This window comes from Nomascus leucogenys, chromosome 24 (genome assembly GCF_006542625.1).
Source record: "Nomascus leucogenys isolate Asia chromosome 24, Asia_NLE_v1, whole genome shotgun sequence".
In the NCBI taxonomy this organism is placed as follows: domain Eukaryota; kingdom Metazoa; phylum Chordata; class Mammalia; order Primates; family Hylobatidae; genus Nomascus; species Nomascus leucogenys.
Genome location: NC_044404.1, coordinates 13650186 through 13666177, shown reverse-complemented (window position 1 = coordinate 13666177; position 15992 = coordinate 13650186). Strand labels below are relative to the sequence as shown.

Here is a 15992-nt window from a genome sequence, read left to right as displayed (position 1 = left end):
CAGGAGAATTGCTTGAAGCTGGGAGGCGGAGGTTGCAGTGAGCTGAGATGGCGACACTGCTCTCCAGCGTGGGCTACAGAGTGAGACTCCTTCTTGGAAAAAAAAAAAAAAAAAGAACTTTGAAATGTGGCAGGGCCCAGTAGCTCATGCCTGTTATCCCAGCACTTTGGGAGGCTAAGGCAGGTTGACCACTTGAAAGGTCAGGAGTTCAAGACCAGCCTGGCCAACATGGTGAAAACTTACCTCTACTAAAAATACAAAATTGGGGCTGGGCGCGGTAGCTCACACCTGTAATCCCAGCACTTTGGGAGGCTGAGGCGGGCAGATCACAAAGTCAGGAGTTCGAGACAAGCCTGGCCAACATGGTGAAACCCCATCTGTACTAAAAATACAAAAATTAGCCAGGTGTGGTGGCGGGTGCCTGTAATCCCAGTACTCGGGAGGCTGAGGCAAGAGAATCGCTTGAACCTGGGAGGTGGAGGTTGCAGTGAGCTGAGATTGTGCCATTGCCCTGCAGCCAGGGCAACAGAGTGACGCTCTGTCTCAAAAAAAAAAAAAAAAAAAGTTTATCAAGCCCTGAAACAACATAGGAAAAAAAAATACAAAATTTAGTCAGGCATAGTGGTGTGCACCCGTAATTCCAGATAGTAGGGAGGCTGAGGCAGGAGAATCACTTCATTCGGGAGGCAGAGGTTGCAGTGAACCAGGATCGCACCACTGCACTCCAGCCTGGGTGACAGAGCAAGAGTCTGTCTCAAAAAAATAAAAGAGAACTTTGAGATGGCATAAACTAAAACAGAAATAAAATATTTGGAGAGTGGCTGGGCGTGGTGGTTCAGGCCTGTAATCTCAGCACTTTGGGAGGCTGAGGCGGGTGAACCACGAGGTCAGGAGTTCAAGACCAGCCTGGCCAACATGGTGAAACCCTCTCTCTCTAAAAATACAAAAAAAATTAGCCAGGCGTGGTGGTGGGCACCTGTAGTCCCAGCTACTTGGGAGGCTGAGGCAGGAGAATTGCTTGAACTCGGGAGGTGGAAGTTGCAATGAGCCGAGATCATGCCACTGCACTCCAGCCCAGGCAACAGAGTGAGACTCTGTCTCAAAACAGAAACAAACAAACAAACAAACAAAAATATATATGTATATATATATTTGGAGTGTAGATAAACTGTATTAGAGGAAAAATCGAAGCCTACATCTGTTCATCTGAAAAACAGGCAGGAGAATTCTCTGTGTCGTCTTGACCTGCATGTCGTCATCCCAACTGTCTGACTGTGGGTCATAGGAGGGCCCTTTGTGGAGGCCCCTGACTTACCAGATCTGGACTCACTTTGCAGGGTGCTCGGATCTCATGGAGAACCAAGCAGTAACTCCAGGCACCACAGCCCTGGGTCTCTTCTAGGGGTGCTCACAAGCTTTCTTGAACCTTTCTCATCACACCTCCCCTTTTCAACCACCAGCTTCCCATCAGAGAGTGATGCCTGATTGGATTTCTGAAGCTCCACCCAGTTAAGCCTGTGAATTCAGGTGTCCCTTGGATATCCAATCATGAAACTGAAAGTGTTGAGATTAGGATGCAAGTCAAGGATTCATTTTGATAACATTGATCCAGCCAAAGATCTCCGAACCATAAAGCTTTCAGGTTTTGTTTTTCTGTCTAATCTCAGGAACAGATTGAACCCTTCCCTGTCTCAAACTCAAAAATAGGAAGGTCACATATTAGTACAACTCATTCTCTATGGAGGGCATTAATGAATGAATTCTTGACTTCCACCCTAATCCTAACAAACACTGATGGAATTTACTAAGGGACTGACTGATAAGATGGGTGGTGTGTGTGCCTGTAATCCCACTGAGCAATTCATATTGAGGAATTATTTTCTTATTTTGCTGAGAATATTTTTAAAATCTTGAATGAGTCATTGAATTTTTCAAATGTTTTTCCTACATCAATTAAGATGATCATTTTCTGGTGCTTTTATTCTATTTATTTGTTTAAATACATTGGTTGAATTCAAATGTTCAACTAATTATGCATTTTTTTTGGGGGGGAGACAGAGTCTCGCTCTGTGGTCCCGGCTGGAGTGCAGTGGCATGATCTCGGCTCACTGCAACCTCCATCTCCCGAGTTCAAGCGATTCTCCTGCCTCAGCCTCCTGAGTGGCTGGAATTACAAATGTGCACCACCACGCCTGGCTAATTTTTGTATTTTTACTAGAGACAGGGTTTCCCATGTTGCCCAGGCTGGTCTTGAACTTGTGCTCTCTGGTGATCTGCCCACCTCGGCCTCCCAAAGTTGTTGGGAGTGCAGGCGTGAGCCACTGTGCCTGGCCCAATCATGCATGTTTGGTTGATATTCAAATGTTAAAACCATTTTCATTGTCCCTTTGATCATTTTTATAAATTGTTGGAAGACATAGGTGGATGGGATTGGAAGGAGAAGAGTGGAGAGACAGGTGGCCCTAAAGTGGGTGGAAGGTACATATGCCTTCATTTTACTGAGGACTAAGGTCTGAATTTTTTATCTTGCCCAAATTCCTAAGGAGTCGAGTCATGCCCCAAAATCAAAAATTCTCATCAGATGAGTTTTTTTTTTAGCCCTGTATATGGCGACTTACTTTCCAATCTGACTCTGGCATAACATCCTGTGACAGAGGAGAAAGTCAAGATATTTTGCCCCAAGGCGTGTTTCTTTGCCGTATCTTGAAATGGCCCTGCAAAGCTGTCCTTTATGGGAGAAAATCTGCATCTGTAAAGAATCTCTATTAACATAGCTAGATCCTTTTCTTGCAGGCCCTCCCAATCCTGAAGAGATGAACTGTCTGGCACCTTTTAAGGGTCTGAATAGGAAACATCTGTCATCTGTTGTCTCTAAGGGTGGCCACTATAAGACTTCAAAAGAACCTTGGTCTCCACAATCTTTTATTTCACCCTGACCATTTCCTTTCTATGGATCCCGGGTCTTTAGACAAACTCAACCAATTGTCGACCAGAAAATGTTTACATTTACCTATAGCCTGGAAGCCCCCCACCCTTCAGTAGTCTCTCCTTTCTGAGCCAAACCAATGTAATTCTTTTCTTTCCTTTTCTTTCTCTCTCTCTTTCTCTCTCTCTTTCTTTCTTTCACATGGATTCTCACTCTGTCGCCCGGGCTGAAATGCGTGTGCTCTTGGCTTATTGCGACCCCTGTCTCCCGGGTTCAAGTAATTCTCCTGTCTCAGCCTCCCGAGTAGCTGGGAATACAGGCACACACCATCATGCCTGGCTAATTTTTGTATTTTTACAGAAATTAGATGGGGTTTCACCATGTTGGCCAGGCTGGTCTCTAACTCCTGACCTCGGCCTCCCAAAGTGCTGGGATTACAGGCGTGAGCCACTGCGCCCAGCCTTATTTATAATTAATTAATTAATTAATTAATTTCTTTATAAGACAGGTTCTCACTCTGTCACCCAGGCTGGAGTGCAGTGGCAGATCTCAGCTCACTGCAACCTCTGCCTCCTGAGCTCAAGTGATCCTTCCACCTCAGCCCCCCAAGTCACTGAGAGTACAGGTGCATGCCACCATGACCAGCTAATTTTTGTATTTCTTGTAGAGATGAGGTTTTGCCACATTGCCCAGGCTGGTCTTGAACTCCTGGACTCACAATCTTCCCACTTTGGCTTTCCAAATGCTGGGATTACTGGTGTTAACCACCATGCTTGCTCCTCTATCCCAATTTAAACCACAATCACACAATCTAGTGTCAATGGAAATTAAGGCTGTTGAGGGAGAAATAATTTGATAAAAGTTTATTGGAAGTTGAATGTGAGAATTGACCCAGGAACATACAGCAGCAAAGTGGGTGTGTTGCAAAGTCTGTTATAAGTTGGAATGCTTTCATGAGAGAGTGTAGAAGGCAGTGGGACTCCTCATAGCTGAGTTGTCCTTCTTCAATGATGAGTACACTACAGAGGTTACAATCATTGGCCAAGGTTGACAATGAACAGGACAAAATGCTTGATGTGCAAGACAGTCAAACTTCACGATCAAAATCAAATCAGTGTCCTTCTCAATGTCAGAAGGTGAAGCCTTCGTCAGTACTTGAAGAGTTTGAGAAGCTCATGATCAGATGATTTACTCAGGGACAGGATGTAAGACATGAATCCTAAGTCCTTCTCCAGGTGGTTGATTTGGAAGCCCACCAACTGTGATCTGCAGGTTTTTGTTTTTGTCTTTTTTTTTTTGAGATGGAGTCTCACTCTGTCACCCAGGCTGGAGTGCAATGCTGCAGTCTTGACTCACTGCAATGTCCGCCTCCCTGGTTCAAGCAATTCTCCTGCCTCAGCCTCCCAAGCAGCTGGGATTACAGGCATGCCCCAACACACCTGGCTAATTTATATATATATATATATATATATATATATATATATATATATATATATATATATATATATACATATATATATATTTTAGTAGAGATGGGGTTTTGCCATGTTGGCCAGGCTGGTCTTGAACTCCTGGCCTTAGGTGATTCACCCACCTTGGCCCCCTAAAGTGTTGGGATTACAAGTGTTAGCCACCAAGCCTGGCCAATCTGCAGGTTTTCACTGGCAGTGTGCAGATGCAGCTATGATGAAGAATAACCATGACCATCACATTACCCCCGACTGGTGGGGAATGGGATCCTTTGACCCTTTCTCACCCTAAAACTGGGTTACTCATCTGTGTGTCAACAAAAATATGGTGTACTTAGCAGAGAAAGAGACTCTGTAAAAAAGGATTTTTTTTCTTATGAAATGAGCAAAGCAATGGGAATAGGTGTGAGACTATTCAGGGAGGTCAAGGAAGACAAGGGTTTTGAAAGGAAAAATAAGGAGGACTACATAAGTGGTTTTGAAGGTATCCTCCCTGGCCATAAGGATCACAATTAAGGTGGCATTGGCCAGTGTTGGAAAGAGTCTCCCTCTATGCCCACAAAAACCCAACACATTGACCATGCCTTGGTTCAATCTCAAGGTCCCATTGGAACACTAAGCCCAACCCAGCCCAGCCCAGCCCAGCCACCACCCTTACTTCTTTTTGTAATTTTTACCTGATTTCCTCCAGAGAAACCTGGAACAAAATCTTGAGACCAATCACACCCTTAGTGGTACCTCTCTTCCACACGAATGAACATACAATTTGCTCATATGGGTAACTTAAATCCCAAATGACCAATATATACACGAACATTTAAATTCGATTTTGTAGGGATAAAACCACTGCCTTCATGAAGCCGTTTTTTGTTTTGTTTGTTTTTGTTTTTGATACAGGCTCTGTTGCCCAGCCCAGAGGGCAGTGGATTGATCTCGGCTTACTGCAACCTCTGCATCATGGGGATCAAAAAATGGATCTTCCCATTTCAGCCTCCAGAGTAGCTGGGACCATAGGTGTGCGCCACCATGCTTCGCTGATTTTTTTTTTTTTTTTTTTTTTGAGATGGAGTCTCCCTCTGTCATCCAGGCTGTAGTACAGTGGCATGATCTTGGCTCACTGCAACCTCCACCTCCCAGGTTCAAGTGATTCTTCTGCCTCAGACTCCTCAGACTAGAGGTGCATGCCACCATGCCCAGCTAATTATTGTATTTTTAGTAGAGACAGGGTTTCACCATATTGGCCAGGCTGGTCTCGAACTGCTGACCTCGTGATCTGCCCACCTTGTCCTCTCAAAGGGCTAGGATTACAGGCGTGAGCCACTGCGCCTGGCTTATAAAGTTTAAACTCTGAAACATTTTATTTTTATTTATTTATTTACTTATTTATTTATTTATCTTGAGACTGAGTCTTGCTCTGTCACCCAGGCTGCAGTGCAGTGGCACGATCTTGGCTCACTGCAAGCTCCGCCTCTCAGGTTCATGCCATTCTCCTGCCTCAGCCTCTGGAGTAGCTGGGACTACAGGCACCCGACACCATACCTGGCTAATTTTTTGTATTTTTAGTGGAGACGGGGTTTCACTGTTAGCCAGGATGATCTCTATCGCCTGACCTCATGATCTGCCCGCCTCAGCCTCCCAAAGTGCTGGGATTATAGGCGTGAGCCACCGTGCCGGGCTGAAACCTTTTATAATTTTGTTTTGTTTTGCTTTTTGAGGCGGAGTCTCTCTCTGTCACCTAAGCTGCAGTGCAGTGGCACGATCTTGGCTCACTGCAACCTCCGCCTCCTGGGTTCAAGTGATTCTCCTGCCTCAGTCTCCTGAGTAGCTGGGACTACAGGCGCCCGCCACCACACCCGGCTAATTTTTGTATTTTTAGTAGAGACAGGGTTTCACCATGTTGGCCAAAATGGTCTCGATCTCCTGACTTTGTGATCCACCCGCCTGGGCCTCCCAAAGTGCTGGGATTATAGGCGTGAGCTACTGTGCCCAGCCCATTTTGATAATTTTGATGGGGCCAAAGATTTCCCCAACATTAATCTTTTTAGGTTTTGTTTTTCTGTCTAATGTTAGGAACAGAGTGAGAGCTTCCCTGTCTCACACTCAGGACAAAGGTCACATACTGGTAAATTCCATCAGTGTTTGTTAGGGTTAGGGTGGAAGTCAAGAATTCATTCATTAATGCCCTCCACAAACAGAGACGGAGTGGCAGTAATATGTGACCTTCCTAGCCCTGAGTGGAAGACAGGGAAGGGTTCAACCTATTCCTGAGATTAGACAGAAAATCAAAACCTGAAAATATTATGGTTTGGAGTTCTTTGGTCACATCAAAATCAAAATGAGTTCTTGACTTCCACCCTAATTACAGTGCTTTCAATTTCATGATTGGATATCTGATTCAATCCATTATTCTGCAGAAAGCCAAAACTTCAATCAGGCTTAACTGGGTGGAGTTCAGAAATCCAGTCAGGCATCACTTTCTAATAGGAAGCTGGAAGTTGATAAGGGAGGTGGGATTAGGAAGGTCCAAGAAAGGTGCTGGGCGCCGTGGCTCATGCCTGTAATCCCAGCACTTTGGGAAGCCGAGGAGGAGGGCGGATCATGAGGTCAGGAGTTCCCAAGACCAGCCTGGCCGATATGGTGAAACACCATCTCTACTAAAAATACAAAATTAGCCAGGTGTGGTGGCGCATGCCTGCAATTCCGGCTACTTTGGAGGCTGAGACAGGAGAATTGCTTGAACCCAGGAGGTGGAGGTTGCGGTGAGCCGAGATCACGCCATTGCACTCCAAACTGGGCAACGAGAGTGAAAATCCATCTCAAAAAAAAAAAAAAAAAAAGAAAAGAAAGGTCCAAGAAAGCTTGTGAACATCCACAGAAGAGACCCTGAGCTGTGGTGCCTGGAGTTATTGCTTTGTTCTTCAAGAGGTCCGAGCAGACTGCAAAGTGAGTCCAGATCTGGTAAGTCAGGGACCTTCACAAGGGCAGCCAGTAGAGATGGCGACATGAAAGCCAAGGTAGCACAGAGAATTTTCCTGCCTGTTTTTCAGATGAACAGGTGTAGGCTTTAATCTTTTCTTGAATGCAGTTTTATCTGTTCACTCCAAATATATATATATATATATTTTTTTTTTTTTTTTGAGACGGAGTCTTGCTCTGTCGCCCAGGCTGGAGTGCAGTGGTGCGATCTCGGCTCACTGCAAGCTCCGCCTCCCGGGTTCACGCCATTCTCCTGCCTCAGCCTCCCGAGTAGCTGGGACTACAGGCGCCCAACAACACGCCCAGCTAATTTTTTGTATTTTTAGTAGAGACGGGGTTTCACTGTGTTAGCCAGGATGGTCTCGATCTCCTGACCTCGTGATCCGCCCGCCTCGGCCTCCCAAAGTGCTGGGATTACAGGCTTGAGCCACCGCGCCCGGCCTTCACTCCAAATATTTTATTTCAAAGTTTTTTTTTTTTTTTTTTTGAGATGGAGTCTTGCTCTGTCACCCAGGCTGGAGTGCAATGATGCGGTCTCGGCTCACTGCAACCTCCGCCTCCCGGGTTCAAGTGATTCTCCTGCCTCAGCCTCCCGAGTAGCTGGGATTACACGGGCCAGCCACCATGCCCGACTAATTTTTGTATTTTTAGTAGAGACAGGGTTTCACTATGTTGGCCAGGCTGGTCTCGAACACCTGACCTCGTGATCTGCCCACCTAGGCCTCCCAAAGTGCTGGGATTATAGGTGTGAGCCATGGTGCCCAGCTTCAAAGTTCTGAATCAAGCAGTTAAAAAATAATGCAATTGACTGAAGTCTTTTTTTTTTTTTGAGACAGTGTCTTTCTGCATCATTCATGGTGGAGTGCAGTGTTGTGATCTCGACTCACTGCAACCTCTGCCTTCTAGGCTCAAGCAGTCCTCCCTACTCAGAAGTTCTAGCCTTCTGAATAGCTGGAATTCAGGCATGCAGCAGTATAACTGGCTAATTTTTTTGTTTTTGTTTTTGTTTTTTTCTTTTTTTTTTGAGACGGAGTCTCACTCTGTTGCCCAGGTTCAAGTGCAGAGGCACGATCTTGGCTCACTGCAACTTCTTCTTCCGGGGTTCAAGTGATTTTCCGGCTTCAGCCTCCCAAGTAGCTGGGACTATGAGTGTGCGCCACCACGCCTGGCTAATTTTTGTATTTTTAATAGAGATGGGGTTTCACTACATTGGCCAGGCTGGTCTTAAACTCCCAAACTCAGGTGATCTGCCCACCTCAGTCTCGAAAATTGCTGAGATTACAGGTGTGAGCCACTGTGCTGGGCCTATTACTATTTTTTTTTTATAGTGATGGCATCTTGGTTTGTTACCTAGGCTGGTCTGGGACACCTAGATTCAAGCAAACCTCCCACTTTGCCTTCTAAAGTCTTGGGATTACAGGCATGAGCCAACATGACTGGTCTCATACACCATTTTCAAGAATGGAGTCTTTGTTCTGAACGTGGGATCCATTTATTTCTCCAGACTCCATTCCAAAGTGGGGAATATTTTATTTATTTATTTATTTATTTATTTATTTAAGACAGCGTCTTGCTCTTCTGCCCAGGCTGGGGGTACAGTGGCACAGTCTCAGATCACTGTAACTTTTGCTTCCCAGACACAAGCCACCCTTCCACCTCAGCCTGCAGAGTAGCTGGGACTACAGGTGTGCACCATCACATCCATCTATTTTTTGGGTTTTTTGGAAAGACAGGGTCTCACTAAGTAGCCCAGGCTGGTCAGCAACTCCTGGGCTTAAGTGATTGTTCTGCCTTGGCTTGTCAAAGTGTTGGAATTACAGCTGTGAGCCTCCATGTGTGGCCCCTCATTACTCTTTTGAAAGTGAACAGAATGGTGTCTAATTAAAAAAATCCCTTTAGTCTCTCCCAGCCAAGTTCATTGTGGGAACTGAGATTGTAGGCTGTTTGGGGCCACAGGAGACTCCCATTACCATTGTTTTATTGTTTTGTTTTGTTTTTCTTTTTGAGACTGAGTCTCACTCCATGGCCCAGGCTGGAGTGCAGTGGCCCTATCTCAGCTCACTGCAACCTCCGCCTCCTGGGTTCAAGCAATTCTTGTGCCTCAGCCTCCCGAGTAGCTGGGGTTACAGGCACCCACCACCATGCCTGGCTACTTTTTGTATTTTTAGTAAAGACTGGGTTTCACCTTGTTGGCCAGGCTGGTCTCTAACTCCTGACCTCAAGTGAGCCACCCGCCTTGGCCTCCAAAGTGCTGGGACTACAGTTGTGAGCCACCAAGCCCAGCCACATGACCATTGTTTTAGATCCTTAAATTGAGAAGACATTTCTTCTCAAAAAAGGAGCTGAGCTTTGAAGATTCTTGGTAACACTTCCCAGAGCTAATAGAGTTGGGTGGAGCAATGGATGAAAATTCATGGAGTAGTAGTGATCTTGCCTGCTCCTTGGAGGTTAGGAGACACTCTTCTTGGTACCAGAAGGGCAGAACTATGTCTCTGTGGCCAATTATTGCAGAGTCGAATGGGGTAAACTAAGGACTCTTTCACACCTGCCAGAGTAGTGACCTTTGGCCCAGGAGAAGTCAGGGTGTGAGAGGGCTGGCCTGATAAGTTTGTCTTTTCTCTGGATTTGTTTTCTTGCAGATTTATCAGGATGAGCCTCCGGGCCCCACGCAGACTCCTGGAGCTGGCAGGGCAGAGCCTGCTGAGGGACCAGGCCTTGGCCATCTCCGTCCTGGGGGAGCTGCCCAGGGAGCTCTTCCCCCCACTGTTCGTGGAGGCCTTTACCGGGAGACGCTGCGAGGTTCTGAAGGTGATGGTGCAGGCCTGGCCCTTCACCTGCCTCCCTCTGGGGTCCCTGATGAAGACGCCTGATCTGGAGATCTTATATTACGTAGTGGATGGGATTGATTGCCTGCTTGCCCAAAAGGTTCGCCCCAGGTGAGGTGACCCGGGTGGGGAGGGCCCAGGCGTCCAGGGAATAAGCAGCTGGGTCAGACAAATTGGGAACGTGAGGGTGGCCCAGGGGCTTCTAATCATGCCAGTGAGAAAGCTGGGAAAGTTCTTGGCCATTGCTCAGCTCCTCTGGGAAAGGACTGCTCACCATACAGGGTCCCCTGAGGAAGCAGGAACCTGTCTGTTCCCAGTGGAAGGTAAAGGCACTAGAAGTGGGTACCAGGCAGAATCCAAGGGGGAATGGGATGGAGAAGAGACAGAAGGAGGAGCACTGAGGACAGGAGCAGCTGACTGATGTCCTGGATGTGGAGTGAAAGCTCAGGTCAGGGGTGGGTCCTTGCCTTCATTCTGAGCTTTTCCCCTATGTTACTCACAGGAGGTGGAAACTTCAAGTGCTGGATTTGCGGGATGTTGATGAGAATTTCTGGGCCATATGGTCTGGAGTCAAGGTCCTCTCCCGCTCCCCAGAGGCCATGAGTAAGAGGCAGACAGTGGAAGACTGTCCAAGGACAGGAGAGAAGCAGCCCTTGAAGGTGTTCATAGATGTTTGCCTCAAGGAAAAATCTGTGGATGAAGATCTGAGCTTCTTCTCTGGGTGGGTCCGGCACAGAAGAGGTTCAGTACACCTGTGCTGCACTAAGGTGGTGAATTATTCAACGAACATTCTAAATTTCAGAAACATATTGGAAACAGTATACCCAGACAGTATCCAAGTGTTGGAAATTTGGAACATGTGCTGTACGTGTATGATAGTACAGTTTAGCCGTTACCTGAGCCAGATGAGGAATCTTCGCAAACTCTTCATCTCCGATGGCTGTTGTTACCTGCCAAGCCTTGACAGCCAAGAACAGTTAGTTGCTGAATTCAGCTCTGTGTTCCCCAGGCTGGAGTACCTCCAGATGCTTTATATAAGAAGGGTCTGCTTCTTTGAAGGCTATCTGGACCAGCTGATCAGGTGAGGAAGGATGGTGAGCTTTCTCTGGGGGCCATAGCACAGCCTTTTTTTGTTACAGTAAACACTAGTCAGCATCTGCTGTGTGCCGGCCACTGGCGATCTCCAGGGAAGGGGACACTAGAATGCATTGTCCTGTTTGGTGCTCTATATCCTGAAGTGGGTATCACAGGATTGCTCCAGTGAGGGCAGAGGGATGACCTGGGGTAGACGTTACAGAAAGGGACATCATGTAGGGAGCTGGTTAGTAGGGGATTCAGCTCTAGTGAGGGTGAATTCCTTTTAGGAATTCCTTGTTAGGAAGTGTGTTTAAAGTTAGTATGATAAATATGAATAGCTTTTGTGAATTCCTTGTTAGGAAGTGTGTTTAAAGTTAATATGATAAAAAAGAGGCAACAGAGGGGAGGGTATAAAAGAAGAGAAAGTGCACCAAACCTGTGCGTTTCACAGAAGAAGCTCTGTCCTCACAGCTTAGTGATCACAAATGATCCTGTCTCTAATTCCCTGTCTGTAAAAGGTTGTTTTGAACTCCAGGAAAGGTAATTGACATGAGAAATGCGTGCTTCCGGGCTGGAGGTGAGGGAGTAGGCATGAGAGTGGTACAAAGTGATAGGTGGTTTGCAGATGTGGCCATGTAAGGGAACCTCTGAAAGCAGGTAGCCCTAGCTGATGTCCCTAGACCTTGCTCAGGTCAGTTCTTTGGGTGTATCTTCCACTGGGCTCCTGTGGCCCAGAGATGAAGCTTTCTGCTGGAAGATGAAGAAAAGAGGCTTTAGAGATTTTGTGGCCTTGAACCAATCACACCAGTGATGGTGAAAGGACTGAGCCTAAAATGGGACTGCCTCTGAATGATCCAAGTCCTCATCAGGCAGCACCTTGCAGGAGGACCATGATTAGATGATGAGAACAAACTTGTGTTTGGGCAAAACAGGCTCTTCCCTTGAGGTTATTTTCCACCGCCGTCCTCTAACTGGTGCCATTGCCCAGTACTAACTTCTTGCTCTCCCCAGGTGCCTCAAGAGCCCGTTGGAGACATTGGCGTTAACTTATGGCTCCCTAGAAGAAGAGGACTTGAAGTGTCTGCCCCAGTACCCCAGTCTAAGTCAACTGAAGCAGCTGAATCTCAGTCACGGCGCACTGCGCTTCATCCGTCTTGAGCCCCTCCGAGCTCTGCTAGAGAAAGTTGCTGCCACTCTTCAGACCCTCTTCTTGGTGGACTGTGGGATTAGGGACTCCAAACTCAGGGTCATCCTGCCTGCCCTGAGCCGCTGCTCCAACCTCACCACTTTCTGCTTTCACGGCAATGACACCTCCATGGATGTTCTGAAGGACCTGCTGCGGCACACACGCAGGCTGAGAAATTTGAGCCTGGAAACATATCCTGCCCCTCGGGAGAGTCTGGACGACAGGGGTCATGTCGTTTGGGAGCTCCTCACCCCACTTCAGGCTGAGCTGATGCGTATACTGAGGGAAGTAAGGCAGCCCAACAGGATCTTCTTTGGCCCCGTCTCCTGCCCTTGCTGTGGCACGTTGCCCACTGAGCAACTGGAGTTCAATTTTTGCTTCTGGGGACGGCCTGCCTAGTGGGGTGGAGGCATAAAAAGCTTTTTCTCCAGTCACTTGGAAGCTAAAATCTGGGACTTAGGTGTCTTTTATTTTTCTTTTTCCTTATTTTACAATTTTACAATTTTTATTTAAAAATTTGAGACAGGGTTTCCCTATGTTGTCCAGGCTGGTCTCAAACTCTTACGCTTAAGGGAGCCTCCTGCTTGGCCTCCCAAGATTCTGGGATTACAGGCATGAGCAGCTGTGCCGGGTCTATAGGTGCTTGTAGAGGGAGCAGAGAAGCCTCTGTTTCAGGCGTGTGCTTTCTGTGAGTGGAAAAAAAAACCCAAAAAAACCCAGCAGGGGGCAGCACTGGGGAAAAGGTTGAATGGAGTCAATGAGACTCAGGGACCTGTGTCCTAGACCGTCAGAAATAGAACCTGAAGTTCTAGAGTGAGGGAGTTATCTCAGCAAGGATGGATACAAAGAAACGTCGGAAGTAAAGGGAACCTAAATGGAAACTCTCTGTTGTCCTTCATGATTGATTAGCCTGTTTCAGCAATTTATACGTCAGAAATCTTTAGTTCCTGATGAATTAAAAAAAGAGGCACTAGTTCATCTGTGATTTAGGTTCATCTGCAGGAAATAAAGGAATCAAAATAAACTTCATTTTGTTGTTGCGTTTTTTTTTCTTTTTTTTTTTTGTTTTGTTTTAGACAGAGATTCGCTCTTGTTGCCCAGGCTGGAGTGAAATGGCGCAATCTTGGCTCACTGCAACCTCTGCCTCCCGGGTTCAAGCAATTTTCCTGCCTCAGCCTCCCGAGTACCTGGGATCACAGGCATGCACCACCATGCCCAGCTAATTTTGTATTTTTAATAGAAACCGCATTTCTCCATGTTGATCAGGCTGGTCTCGAACTCCTGACCTCAGGTAATCTGCCCACCTTGGCCTTCCAAAGTGCTAAGATTACAGGTATAAGCCACCGAGCCTGACGTGTCTTTTGTTTGTTTGTTTGTTTTGTTTTTTTGACGGAGTCTCGCTTGGTCACCTAGGCTGGAGTGCAGTGGTGTGATCTTGGCTCACTGCAACCTCCAACTCCCAGGTTCAAGGGAATTCGTATTTTTAGTAGAGACGGGGTTTCACCATGTTGGCCTGACTGGTCTCGAACTCCTAACCTCAAGTGACCAAGGAAGCCTCCCAAAGTGCTAGGATTACAGGCGTGAACCACCGTGCCCAGGCTAAACTTTGATTAATTTATGCCCATTCTTTATCTCTCCAGTCATCTCTTCCTTACTTTCTCCTGTGGTTGTTCACTGGGTTCATCCACAAAAGATGCATGCCTGGGACCTGGAACATTCTGTGTGGGCAGTGATGATGAACCATTGAGTCAACCCTCTTCTAGTCAGGGGCCCTCACTGCTCCCCAGATACTGAGACCCTGCTCACTCCTAATGGGAAGATCTGGGAGAATCTGTTCCTGATCATTGGCCATGTCAGGAAAGGGCTTCACTGCACAAGGTGCAGCCCCCTGCCTTGGAAGGGAATGGCCATAGTGTGTACTAGCGGGAGCCTCATGGCATCACCAACCCTTGCCTGTCCTCATGGTGGCTAGTGGGTTTTACTGAATTAACGTAATTGTGTGTAGTAAAGATGTCCAATTTCTCTTAGAAAAATGCTAAAATCATTTAGGTAGATAATACATTCTAAATATTTCTAGCCCACATCAATATGCATCCTTTTGGAAATTAACTCATTTCAATGAGACATCTTTCTGTAACACCTCCCTTCTCTCCTTATCAAAAAACAGGAAAACCAGGGCACTGACCTGTCCTCATGGTGACTAGTGGGATTTACTGAATTAAAGTGATTGTGTCCAGTAAAGATACCCAATTTCTCTTTTAGAATAATGCTAAAATCATTTAGGTGGGTAATACATTCTAAATATTTCCAGCCCATATTAATGGAAATATACATCCTTTTGGAAACAAACTCATTTCAATGAGAGATCTTCCTATCACACCTCCCTTCTCTCCTTATCAAAAAACAGGAAAACCTGGGCTTGACCTAGCTAGTGCTTCTACACTGCCATGGGAATCCCTTTGGGACTTCCCCCATTTGGGACTGGCAGCACTCTCGTGGTTTACTAAAACTTAGGTAAACCTGGGCTTAAGCCACCGCCTGGAGCCAAGAAGGAAGCAGCAACCTAGTGGTGAAGATTCACTAAGGGAATGTATTCAGTCCAAACCAAAACAAGCCAGACAGAGAAAACTGGAGTAAATCATTCTTCCTTCAGTGCAAAAATACAGATCTATATCTACAACAAACTAGAGCAAACAGGAAACTGTGACCTCCCCAAAATGACAAAGCAGAAATCAAGTGGGTGACTCTAATGAGATGGTGATTTGTCAGCTCTCTAACCAATCACTGAAAATCACAGGTTTTCAAATTTGTATTTTAGTTCCAGAAATACAGGTGCAGGTTTGTTCTATAGATAATAGACAAACTATCAGATAAATAATTTTGGTAGTTTTTGTTTGTGTTTTGAGGCAGCGTCTCACTGTGTCACCCAGGCTGGAGTGTAGTGGCGTGCTCTCAGCTCACTGCAACCTCTGCCTCCCAGGGTCAAGCAATTATCCTGCCTCAGCCTCCCAAGTAGCTGAGACTACAGACTTGCATTACCATGCCAGGCTAAGTTTTTGTATTTTTAGTAGAGACAGGGTTTCACCATGTTGGACATGGTGAACTCCTGACCTTAAATGATGCACCTGCCTCAGTGCTGGGATTAGAGGTGTGAGCCACCATGTCCAGCCAGTTTTGGTAGTTTTTTGATACCCACTCCCCTTCCACCCTCCACTCTCCAGTAGTCCCAGGCGTCTATTGTTCCCATTATTATGTCCTGTATACTTAATGTTTGGCTCCCATTTATAAGTGAGAACATGTGGTGTTTGCTTTTCTGTTCTTGCTTTAGTTTGCTTAGCATAATGGCTTCTAGCTCCATCCATGTTGCAGCAAAGGGAGGATGAGGACTTAATGAAAGGACATTATCTTGTTCTTGTTTAAGGCTGTGTAGTTTTCCATGGCGTATATGTACCATATTTTGTTAATCCAGTCCACCACTGATGGGCATTCCAGTGGATTCCATGTCTTTGCTATTGTGAATAATGCTGCAATGA

The 15992-nt window shown here is 46.3% G+C and overlaps 1 protein-coding gene across 1 annotated transcript; it reads left to right on the top strand.

Annotated features, from left to right (window-relative positions):
* The first annotated feature begins 9976 nt into the window (after nucleotides 1-9976).
* On the top strand, nucleotides 9977-13493 carry PRAMEF19 (PRAME family member 19). Its single transcript, XM_003274316.2, has 3 exons — nucleotides 9977-10307; nucleotides 10699-11277; nucleotides 12285-13493. The coding sequence occupies exons 1-3, from the start codon at nucleotides 10021-10023 to the stop codon at nucleotides 12856-12858; spliced, it is 1440 nt and encodes a 479-aa protein (XP_003274364.2). The 5' UTR covers nucleotides 9977-10020; the 3' UTR covers nucleotides 12859-13493.
* Nucleotides 13494-15992: the final 2499 nt, after the last annotated feature.

Excerpts from the sequence above, each read along its gene's own strand:
- PRAMEF19 (XM_003274316.2), top strand. The coding sequence starts at position 10,021 with ATGAGCCTCCGGGCCCCACGCAGACTCCTGGAGCTGGCAGGGCAGAGC. Across the intron at positions 10,308-10,698 it reads GCCCAAAAGGTTCGCCCCAG|GAGGTGGAAACTTCAAGTGC; the intron begins GTGAGGTGACCC and ends TGTTACTCACAG. Across the intron at positions 11,278-12,284 it reads TATCTGGACCAGCTGATCAG|GTGCCTCAAGAGCCCGTTGG; the intron begins GTGAGGAAGGAT and ends TGCTCTCCCCAG.